Below are 12,662 nucleotides of genomic sequence, written 5' to 3' on the forward strand. Positions count from 1 at the left end.
ACATATATAATATCGTTATTCTGTCTGTCTGTCTGAGAATACGCTCGCCGTACTATAATAGTCATTTCGATTCGACATAGGTATGTACGTCACAACTAAACCACTGCCAAAACGAATTGTTGCGTAGCGGTGGGTGGAGGATCCAAAGAAAAGGCCAAGTCGCTTCACAGCATTTTTTGGTGATTCGGGAGATCCACGCACTTAGCCTCGAGATAATCCTCGAAACCAATTATAACGGCGGCTCCTTTTAGCACATGCTACAGTATATACGAATACAATAACAAAAGAAAAAAAATTGCATGTACACTAAATGCTACCAATGTTTCCTCTTGGCAGAAAACTAACCGCCATTTATTGAAAATTGAAAAAAAAAAAAAGAGTTTGTCAATTTATTTATTATTTAAATTGTTATGGCGGTTTCAATAAAATCGGAATTCACCCTTCCCACCTCTTTAGCTAGTCCAAAGCTGTTAATTGTTGCAAGCATACATATATTTTAGAAATTATTTAAAACGCCTTGTAACATTGTGTAAACTAAATAATAAGCCGGTAGAATTAGTGAATATGTATGTGTGTTCATATGTATATAGCCAAATCATTGGTATGTCCGGTAGCAAAGAAGAGGAAATAAATACATATGACATATGAAGGCAAAACTTACACATTTGAACGCCGGAATGCTGCAAAAGTTTCCAATGTACTAAAAGTAGTCTGGAACGAGAAGTTATAGAAAACGGAATGCTTGTATGAGAAGTATAGCAAGGATAATTGATAAAGTGGAGAGAATGAAAATATTGAAATGGCAATAGGTAGAAGAGCGAGTGATAGAAGTGCTCGAATGGTACCCGAGATAATTTAAGAATGCTAAAAAGGCCACAAGGAGATGAGTGGATGAAATAATAAAAATGTGTGGGATGAGATAAAATGAGAGTTGCCCAAAACAGAGACGAATAGAAGCATGTTGGAGATGTATTTATCCAGCAGCGGATTGTTAATAGTTGTGGTTTATGAAGATATGTACATATGTATCTAGCCAGCAGTATGGCTCGGTGGTTGCGTTTATGTTTAGCACCGATAGATTACTGGGTTCGACCCCGTGCTAATCTTAAATGCTGCCGGTCAGACTTTTATATTTGTGACTCCAAGTCAATCGTTTTCTATCAGAGTTTGCCAATTTATTTGATTTCATGGTTGAAATGCTTCCTCTATCAAATTGGCAAAAACCATTTTACCCGCTATGTCACAAATAACTGAATTTTATTTATCTACAATATATAAAAATGTATGTAGAAGTCTAAATCTATAGATGTCTCCATGGATTAATTGATTAATTCGTTAATTGTTAATTTAGTGCTCTTTAGCCTCTCGTAATACAGAAAAGTATGTAAAAAAATGCTGCAATGTTTGTAGTTAAACTGTCTAGGAAGGCGCATTGGGGTTTACCTGTTAGACTTTCTTGGTATATAAAATAAATAAATAAAAATAAATACATATGGATATATGTATGTTATATATCTCTATTATCAATGAAGTTCCCACAATAATCAAATTCACTTTCACACATTCATATACGTGAGTATATGAATGTGAGAAAGTGAATTTGATTATTGTGGGAACTTCATTGATAAGCGAGGTACATAACATATGTATATCCATTAAAATTCCTGTAAAGGGATAGACAGATAAGACAGGAGAGCCGGACTTTGCCCAACCCAGGAATGCCGGACTTTGCCCAACCCAAAAGATAAAAATCATTTATATAGATCACAATTCGATCACATAAGTTAGTCATCACCATTGATAATCCAAGAGTGGTAGTCATTAATATCGACCCCGCAAGTGACGATCAGCACAGCTGCAGAAAAAAGTGAACCAAAGTTAATGAAACATAGTTCTATGTATGTCATTTTAAATTCATCGTCGTTCCATAATTAAATGTGCAGTTTTCGAATATATCTACCCATCACATAAATGTTACGTTTTTTTGATACTAAAGAAATCTTAGTTTGTTAACCAAGTAATTTAAAAAATATATATACTGCGTTTTGGAACATGACAATATGTACTTATGTACATACATTGTATTACATTTTAAAAAAATTCAATAGCATATACAGATGTGTTCAAGGAATTGCATAAAATCATTATATGTATGATAATAATTCAAAATCTCGAATTACACTGTTCGACAAATGATGACTTTGTTTACTTTATCTATGTTTTGGTTCAGAGACGAAATATGACTTTTCTTATATATTCCATTGAACACGATTCTGGTAATAAAAAAATGTTGATTGGCTTGAAATTTGGAGATATGTGTTTTTTAAATCGCGCGATTTTTCTATATCTTGGTGTTGTTCGGTTGATATCTCAAAATCTGTCAATTTTCTATTAAAAATGAATATTTTAATCTATAGTCGGGTATTTTATCATTCATTTGTAGTACTTTTCAGCTTTCAAATCTCTCTAAGTAGTCGTCCAGTTTAAATCAAAAGTCAAAAGTATTTATTTTCATTTGGGATTTTTCCCCACTGTTAATACTATTTTAAATTGAGTATTTTCTATTGAAACATTTTTATTGGGATGGTGTTTTGGCGACACTTTATTTTTTTCGTTTAAAAGGGTTAATTGGAAGTATGCTGAATTTTAAATCGGTAAAATTCCGAGCTAAAAGCTCGTACTAGTATTTACTCGTATCTGAATTAGATTAATTGGGATAATATATTAAACTATCTTTATATGAGAATTAAATAAAATTCCACTTAGAATAATCATATTTCGAACCATTTTTCATGTCGAACAGTGCTATTTATCATATAAATTCGAATTAAATCTCTGAAGAAGGCCCAAACGGATAAAACGACCCAGTGCCACAGTTTGAGAAACGGCAAGACGCTGCGCACTTGCAACTTTGTGATATGAGGCAATTTTATTCGGTCGCGTTGTTATCTTTTATCATCGTGCAAACTTTGAAGGAGGAATTAAATATGCTTTCACCCCGACATCGAGCCGCCCTTATGGGGTTCCGCCAGGGGTTGTCACAGATAGGGCCGCAATATATACCGCTGAGAAATTTTAATCTCAAAACACCATCAAATTTGCATATAAAATTTTAATATATAATACCACAAAGCTCAACTCTATGCAAGAATACACCTCGCATACATATTATACATACATGTGTATATACATACATGCATCTACTTGTTGTATAAACATAATGCGATTGCGCCCGTCAAAATTGACGGTAAGTCGTATCTTTGTCCCCTAAAGCTGAAAGTGGAGCACTCGGTTCAATCCTCTGTATATATGTAGGTTTAATATAAAGGTTTGTATATCTTTTGAAAGTTTACATCTTGGTAAAAGTCGAAGTATCTTATTATTTTAATTGGGAGTACTTCTATGATTCACGGTCAACATATATAATTTTTGCTTATATTACAATGCGTATCGGGGTGTTATGAAGCTAAGGGTAAACGGACTACTAGTCATATGTGAACCAGTCACAGGACAACCGGTCGCTCTAGATCGGTCACACGTAAAGCCCGGACCCTGAGGGGGCTATATATTGTTAAAATGTTGTAAAACATTGTTAAAGGTTTGCCGAACCTTTGTCACAAAGGATTTACAACAATTGAACAATAAACGGCACGCTTCCGGTCCTACCTCTAGTCACACGTGATCACCCGTCACACTAAAACTGGTCACGAGAAAACTGGTCACACCCTAAAACTGGTCACGAGAAAACTGATTGACCGATTTTAGGGCGTGACCAGTTTTAGTGTGACGGGTGATCACGTGTGACCGATCTAGAGCGACCGGTTGTCCTGTGACCGTTTCACATTCGACTAGTAATCACCGAACCGAAGCTAAGTGCAAAGCCTTAAAGGGTTGATAGCTCATATCATATACAATATTTTGATCCACACATACCTCAGTACAAATTCTTATGGTTTTTATTTGTTTCATTTTTAAAGATTTTTAATAAAAACACCAAAATCTCACAGTTAATTGCTAGTAATGCCCAAGTTATGTAAAAATGGTATTGTAGTCGATTATTGTTTTTCTAATGTTTATTCAATCAAATATAATCCACTTTAAATTAAATAACTTTAACTTGAATAGGTTAGGTTATGTTAAGGCAATAAAAAAACTGCAAAAACTAAATTAAAAAAGTGAAACTAAGTAAAACCTTGTAAAATATACTTTAACAAAATTTGTACAAAATTTGGTGCCACTGAAGTATGCGTTATACCTTCACATATCTACTTTAGTATGCGATCTACCTTCTCGTTTTTACTTTAATATGCGGTCTCACTGTCTCAGTTCTCGCGTGTGACAGTAAAACTGAATAATACTGACCCTAACAACCTAATCTTAAATGAATAGGGCCTACCCTAACTTAACCTCACCTAACCTGACCCTTAAATAAATAGGTATTGGCTGCTAAGATTTTTTTTTCCTGATAATATTGATGAAATAAAACTAAAAAAAAAAGATATCTTAGCAGCCAGCGCCTATTTATTTAAGAGTCAGGTTAGGTTAGGATAAGTTATAAAATACAAAAATTACAATAAACACGTCGTTGCTACGATAAAAATAAAAAAAAAATAGTCGACTGCGATTCAAAGGTAGATCGCATGCTAAGGTAGACCGCATACTAAAGTGGCACCCAAAATTTCAAAATAAAAATGAGAAAACTCTGATTTTACGATGAAAATTGCTATTTTTTTAAATTAGGTTGTTCAAATAATAATTTATTTATTAATAATACAAATAATTTTCCAAATTCTAACTTTTTAATAAAATACTATTAGTTTCACATAAAATACAAAATTAAGGGGGTATTCTAGTCTAGAAATTTGAAAAAATCATTTTTTTTATATCAGATTACTAGGAGGGTTGCAATCGTGTCAACCAGGGTGCGCCATTTTTTTGAGACCCCTCACTTCATCACCCTGTCACTTTTTGATATTTAATTTTTTCTTTTGATTTTTTTTATGTATTCTTCAAACATTAATAAATATCTGCTAAAATAATGGCCGTCAAAATATTTTTTGTTTTTTTTATTGCACCTGAAAAAATACCTATGTACAATTCATGGCTCTAGACTAGAATACCCCCTTAAAGGAGATAAATAAATAAATTAAAGAAAATATTGTATTGTATTGACATTTTATTAAATTTATTATTTTATTCTACATTTTATAATTCAAACTTCATATAAAAAAAATTGTTATAAGTTTTCCACAAGAGATCAAATTATAGAGTCATTGGGAATGACGATTGCATTTGAGCGAACTCTACTTTTATTAAGACTTTTCAAAGCGTTCCATTTTTCACTTATTTCGTCATATTCCCAAACATTGGTTTGATTATTAAAACTGCTTTGATTATTTCCACCTGAAAATTAAAAAGAATTAATAATTTTCGAAACTTTCGAAGACGTGCTTATATGTATGAATAAAATCAAACAGAAATGTGAACACAAATAAAACAATTTGAAAAAATCTTCCTTACACGAAGTCTACTACACAACAGATAGTAAAAAGGTTAGGTTTGTGAAGCTATTCTCAAGGATGGGGGAGGAAAGTTGAATGGGGGAGGGGGATAGCTTTCTCATCGTCTCACTTAAATTTCGCGCAACGTTTCAGCGTTTCAACGTTTCGTGATGCTCACTATGCCCTTCCTTCCAAAAGTTTCACTTCCTAAACTCACCAATACAAAGTAGTTTTTTTCGGAAATAACACAGACTGATTCCTTCCGCAGGATTTGGCAATGTGCAATAGCTTGTCCACATATTTGTATTTGGATCGTAAGACTCTACACCATCCAAAAGAGTTTTCGTATCCCAGATGAAACCACCGCCAACATACATCTTTCCTTTGATAACGACGCTCTAAAAACCATCAAATCAAATTATAATTAATGTTATTGTTATTTAATGGAAACACATCAATAAAAATGGGTAGATATTCACCGAATGCCGCTCTCTTCTCTGAATCATCGGAGCGCGATAAGACCAAGAATTGGTTTCCGGCCAGTACACTTGTAGCTCATTGGTAGATGTTTCATTTCCATTTTGCCTACTTCGCCCACCTGCCACGTAAATGGTGTTATTGATTACAGAAGCACTATGAAAATATGCAGCCTTCAACATTGGAGCGACCCTCTCCCAGTTCTTGGATCCACTATTCCACCTGTTGGAAATCAATTTAATGAGAATTTCAGTATCATCATAAGTAAATGAAAGATCTTATTCTTATTTACCTTTCCACTGATCGTAAAATATCATTTCCATAACCCCCGATGGCGTATACATCAGTGGACGATTCGCCATGAATTGCCACTGCTTGAAAGTTGTAACGTCCTTGATATAACGACCTTAATGTATGTTTCTGGCCAGTTTTCAAATCGATGTAGCACACCTGAGAATAATTCAATTTATTAAAATCAAAGCTGTCGAAATTAAAATTCTTATGTCGTTGATATATTTACTTTTTCTGAAATAGCATATCCTCCAATGATTAATATCCAGTCATTCGCCAACACTGATGCAAAGTCGCTTTTGAGGAACTTAAAATCCTTACTAATGGTCCAGCTATTATGTTTTCCATCGTAAACTTCGATGATGTTTGCCGTCTACAAATACAAAATAAATAATAAAATATTATTTTGAAGACTGTTCTCGAAATTGATCATTTTATATTTCGGAATATCTGAGGAGTGTTTCATTTCGTTGCAATTAAACTACAGTGTATTCGAAGTAAATATTTAATAGATAATATGATCAGTAAGTCAAATAAACGGTCAGTATATTCGGGTCATAATTTTTTACATTTTCAGTGTAATACTCCATAATAAAGACACTGATATCACAAAAAAGGAAAGCTTTAAAATTGGCCTACGATGGGATATAAATTAATCGCTTTTATTATATAATCCGGCAATTATATAAGAATATATAAAAAAATTAAAGAACCGAATTTCTGAGACTCCAAAATAATCAAAAGAATATTATTTAATTTTAAATCGATATGAATTATTTCATAGCCAACCGATAAAAAAAATACTAAGTAATAATCGAGAGTTCTATCGAGAATATTTTGATGTTATTTATTTTTTTTTTAATATTTTGGAACGATATGTTAAAGTCGATGGATCTAAGGAGTTTGTCAGATAAGAAATATAAAACAAAAATGTATTAAAATAAAAGTGATGAAACAGAACAAGGGAAAATTGAAATATTAAGCCTATATAGAATAAAAGGAAACAAGAAAACAAAATTATAAAAAAGAATAAATTGATAATATGATTAGTAAGTCAAATAAACGGTCAGTATATTCGGGTCATAGTTTAATTAAGGATAAAATTGCAGTTTTTTTTACAATTGATTTTTTTTACATTTTCAGTGTAAAATTAATTCCATAATAAAGACAGTGACATCACGAAAAAACAAAATCTTTAAAATTGGCCTACGATGGCATATAAATTAATCACTTTTCTTATATAATCCGGCAATTATAGATGAATATATTAAAAAAAATTAAAGAACCGAATTTCTGAGACTCCAAAATAATCAAAAGAATCATATTTAATTTTTAATCGATATGAATTATTTCAAAGCCAACCGATAAAAAAAATACTAAGTAGTAATCGAGAGTTCTACCGAGAATATTTTGATGCTTTTTTTATATATTTTGGAACGATATGATATAATGGATGAAGTTTGTCAGGTAAGAAATATAAAAAAAAATGTATTAAAATAAATGTGATGAAAAAGAAAAAGGGAAAATTTAAATATTAAGCCTATAAATAATAAAAGGAAACGAGCAAACAAAATTATAAAAAAATAATAGAAAAATGAAAAATAAAAAAAGAAGAAAGAAATTTACAGAAGAATTCGAATCTCCAATAATTGCTATTTTGTCACCATTCGTGTTTTCCTCTTTATATATTGGACTTTGACAACCCGATGCGATTGATAGTATCACTCGCTTAAAAAAATCATTGCTCTCAGGATACGTATTGCAAAAGTCCAAAAGTTTCGTGATGATTAACTGAAAGAACTACATATTATTCCAAGAAATATGATATTTTATTTAAAAAAAAAGCCCTCAAATACCTCATTCGAAATCGACGGCAATTTCACTAGACTTAACAAATCCGCCAATTGATTTCTACGGTTTTTCGCATCAGAATCCACCCATGTCTTCAAAGCAGTTAAAATATCTTCCGTCGAAACGTTTAATTTTTCCGACTTCAGGACCTCGGCTAAGGATTCGGCTGGAAAATTGAGAAAACATGATTGTGTGTGCACCTGAAACATAAATGAAAATGTAGCAAATTTAAATAATTCTTTTTCTAATGTAGGTATAATCAACACTTGCAGTTTTAAAGTTTTCAACTATGATATCAATCGATTCCAGAACGTCTAATAGATGACAATATTCTAAATATTTCATTTGATCGACCGTAATCAAACTGATCTGCAATTTTTTGGCTAGGTCCTTGAATTTTTCTAAGTACTTATCCTCAATACCTGCAAGTGTATAAAAAACGTTACATAAACTGATGATTGAAAATAGTTTAACTAATGAAAACAACTCATACGTGTAATTCCGGTGTAACAATACTCTAGAATAGCTTCGATTACCGGGATCTCAAAATTTGAAAAAGTAGCACTCAAATTGTCCTTGTTTTCGGCGAAGAATTTGCTACAGCCAGCTAGAACTACCATGTGCGCAAAAATTCTGCAATTGTGAAAAAAAATGATTGTGTTAAAGTGATATTTTGGATGTAATTTGTTTTCAAAATAGTAACCTCTTATTTTTGACCACGATAGTAACATCTGTAAACTTTTTTTCTTTCATGCAAGTATATAAATTGTCAAGTCGCTGTGTTACTAAACCAGGTGGCGCCTTTATTTCTATCATCTTGTTCGAAGAAGTCACTTTCGAAAGTCTTGTCCTGAAAAATTTATCAATATCAAGTTAGATATGTTCAAAATTATGTATGTACAACATACAAAACATACACACATATGTATGTGGTAGGACTTACCAATTAAACAAAATCCCAGCTATGACTGATTTGTAGCAACAACATCCTTTTCGTTTTAATGTGTCGGTCGCTACAGATAAACTAATTTTAACCTTTTATCTGCCGACTTCGGTATGTAGATTTCCAAGTAAATAACTACATATGTATGTAATGCACACTATCTTGAAAATGTCCACATATTACTAATCAATCTGAAACAAGATAATAAAAAGAAATGGTCACCCAAAATAGATTTCGGTTGGACTTCAAAATGTCCTAGAGTTTTAGAGAAAACCACCAACCAATATCATCCAAATTTTTGCCTTTTTATTTAAAGGTTTTCAATAGTTTTACTTCGTCCAACAAATCCCTTCCTAAACTCCTCCAATCTCTCCTATAAATTTAGCTTTTTTACGAGGCTCTTTTATTTTTGCCTTCGCTCGATCGTCTGACAAAATTTAATATTCTAATCTTTGAAATATATCTTTCCATGCCTAATTTTAATTAGGTATCCCTTTCTACCCTCTGTCTCCTGTCCTACAAATTAAGAATAAAATCTGACGGCACACCTGAATGTAATATTATTTTTTCAAATTTAATTTAAGCAACGTGTCTCGGAATTGTCTCAAAAATAATCGAACAAAAATATGTTTCTTAAAAGAAAAATAAAAATCAGTAGGCAGCTATGCACATATAGGGTTAGTATTTATTTCTTGTACAAGATTGCGGTCTTTAACCACAAAAGTGTTGACAGGTTTTCATTGTTATAATTTCAATGATATTGAAAACCACACCTACATGATAATAAAAAACAAAACAGATAATTAAATGGCCAACTTCAACCAGGCTTTATTTTTACAATGCGATGTGCAGATATACTAATTTGGAATCTATTCATATTATTACCATTAGAAATATAAATAAATGCGTTACACGTATACTCTACAATATTGTGCAAGACTGCGGTTTTTAACCACAAAACTTGTAAACATGTTTTCAAAGTAAAAATCGTAATGATATCGAAAACCACATACTTGACTATAAAAAAACATAAAGTAACAAAATAGATATTGAAATTCCCGGTTTCACCTAGACCTAGATAATGCAAGCGGTACCGAAGACTACAAACTGTTGACGATCCAGAAGATATGATCTAAAAAACTGGACCAATCTATCATGAAAACCATATGCGGACATTTTCTTTAATAAAATAAAATGATTTAATTTATCAAAGGCTTTCTGGAAATCAGTATAAATTACATGAACATATAAATGATGGTCTAGGGAACGGTGAACATAATTGGTAAACTCGAACAGATTCGTAACAGTAAAGCGTCCAGGCCGAAATACATGTTGCTCGTCAATCACAAAACTTTGAAAATATTTGCAAATGTATCTGCAGAGTATGATCTATTACTATTACATTTCGTTTCAGTTTCGCATTACATTTTGGTCAAGAAATACAACATTGTTCATGCGTATAGCGGTCGGTAAAATTAATTTTTTGTTTTTTGTTAGTTTTGAGATCATGTTTGGTATTTTCAATTATTTACATTAACAAAATTTTAATATAAAAAAGTAAGTTGTTGATATTACATATAAATTTATTCATGGAATTCGTATATATTTTATTATATATTTATTGGAAATTTATATTTTTAGACGATAAAATTAATTGTCAATGTTTTGGACAGCAAAACTTACAGTAATATTATTAAAGACCTTGCATTCAATTATATTTTAATAATATTATATAGTTAAATATTAAAAAAATATATATTTTACTTCCTTACAATATAATAATTGCACGAATGCAATGTGTAACACATTGCACGAATTAATGCTACATCGGATTGACTAAAGAGATGTAAATAAAAACGTTACATATGTACACCGAGAGATTACTGGGTTCGATCCCATGCTAATCTTTAATACTGCTGGTTAGACTTGGATATTTGTGCTCCAAGTCAATCGTTTCTAATCAGAGTATGCCAATTTATCTGATTTTCATTGTTGAAACGGATCCTTAAAATTGACAAAAATCATCCCACCTGCTGTCACAAATATCTGAATTTGATTTATGTACAATGTGTAAAAATGTATATACAGGTCTTAATAAAATCCATAGATGCCTCAATGGATTGATTAATTAATTAATTGTTTATTTCGTATACTCCAGCCTCTCGAAATACACTGATTTATTATATATTTTTATTTTATATAGATATATACCAGGAAAGCTTGAAAGGAAGACCCCAATGCACCTTTCTGAACAATTAATTACAAACAAAGCAGCATTTTATTATTACATAAATCACTGCATTTCCAGAAGCTGAAGAACGCGAAATAACAAATAATTAAATAATTAATCCATTGGGACATCTATGGATTTAGATTTTGTACATAATTTTTACAAATTATACACACAATAAATACAGAAGATTTTTTGGCAATTTTGAAGAACCGTCTCGACAATGATCAGATAAAATTAGCAAACTCTGATAAGAAACGATCGAGTAGGACTCACACACACCCAAGTCTGACCAGCAGCATAGTGGGCTCGAACCCAATAATCACTTGGTGCTAAACATACACGGTAACACTGAGCCATATTGCTAGCTCATTTAATAAAAATGCTGCAATGTTTGTAATGAATTGTCTAGGAAGGCGCATTGGGGTCTACCTGTCAGGCATTCCTGGTATATATCTATGTAAAAAATAAAAATAAATTCGATTCCAAAAGTCGAAAGACGTGTCACAATTTTTTTTTGCGTCACATTTTCCTATCCTGTCGTGTTTTTATCGTAGATCGCACCCTTGCCTATCAGGCGTTATCAACCATCGGCAGCCGAGCGTCCATGGGGGGACATCTGTGTCAGCCGACGCGGAAAAAGGACCAAGCAGTAAGTAGTTGTTGGCCCAAGTCAAACGTTAAAGAATCGGCAGCCACGCTCGATTGATTACCCCTGGCCTAGTCCCCAACCAAACCTATCCGACACCGGCCAACGGTGAATCAACCCTTTTCACTCGAACGATGACTCAGCTGCAATATTTGATACGCATCTATGCATCACAGTATCCTCTCGATTATCCGGGTGAATGCTGGGGAATACGTGACCGGATAATTGAAAGGCACCAATAATCCGAAATATCAATTTTTGATATCTGTTGTAGTGATAAGACACTCATGCATTGAAAGTTAGAGTGTTTATTTATTTACTAATGGTTTTACCCGGCTTCGCTCGGTATTTGTAATATAATCCGTTTAAACATGACTAATCTAATAGTAAACATTATTTTATATAAATTTATTTGAATACTAATTTGTTTTTTTAATTAAATTGACTGTCACGAACAAACAAATATATATAGTAAGTTTCTTATAAAAAATTATATGTACGCCGCCGGCGTCTGCGCCCCCTAGGGGGCGGAGCTCTAGGGCTCCGCCCCGTAAGGCTTCGCCCTCGGCACCTACGCCCCCGGGAACTTCGAATCCTTTGAATCGGAAAAAAGCGAATTATTTGTTCGATAACGTTCGATACATACATACATGTTTACAAACATACATATATCATAGATCTAGAATATACTACATAGATCCACCCTCACGTGTTATACTT

At 32.4% G+C, this 12,662-nt stretch overlaps 1 protein-coding gene across 1 annotated transcript; it reads right to left on the reverse strand.

Annotated features, from left to right (window-relative positions):
* Positions 1 to 5,071: 5,071 nt before the first annotated feature.
* Positions 5,072 to 9,940, reverse strand: LOC143918634 (kelch-like protein 7). The gene is made up of 13 exons (XM_077440576.1): positions 9,886 to 9,940; positions 9,780 to 9,836; positions 9,064 to 9,133; positions 8,824 to 8,970; positions 8,614 to 8,753; positions 8,391 to 8,542; positions 8,126 to 8,320; positions 7,896 to 8,060; positions 6,499 to 6,642; positions 6,271 to 6,428; positions 5,981 to 6,200; positions 5,719 to 5,899; positions 5,072 to 5,403 (listed from the first exon to the last, which is right to left on the reverse strand). Exons 1-13 carry the CDS (start codon positions 9,938 to 9,940, stop codon positions 5,258 to 5,260), a joined length of 1,830 nt encoding a protein of 609 aa, XP_077296702.1. The 3' UTR covers positions 5,072 to 5,257.
* Between the last annotated feature and the right edge of the window lie 2,722 nt (positions 9,941 to 12,662).

This window comes from Arctopsyche grandis, chromosome 11 (assembly GCF_051622035.1).
Source record: "Arctopsyche grandis isolate Sample6627 chromosome 11, ASM5162203v2, whole genome shotgun sequence".
NCBI classification, from domain to species: domain Eukaryota; kingdom Metazoa; phylum Arthropoda; class Insecta; order Trichoptera; family Hydropsychidae; genus Arctopsyche; species Arctopsyche grandis.

Bases quoted from the DNA above. Each gene is read 5' to 3' on its own strand.
- LOC143918634 (XM_077440576.1), bottom strand. From the start codon at position 9,940: ATGAATAGATTCCAAATTAGTATATCTGCACATCGCATTGTAAAAATA. The intron at 9,134-9,779 runs GTTAAAGACCGC...GTTTATCTGTAG, and splicing joins AACCTGTCAACACTTTTGTG to CGACCGACACATTAAAACGA. The intron at 5,900-5,980 runs GTGAATATCTAC...GATGGTTTTTAG, and splicing joins AGAGAAGAGAGCGGCATTCG to AGCGTCGTTATCAAAGGAAA.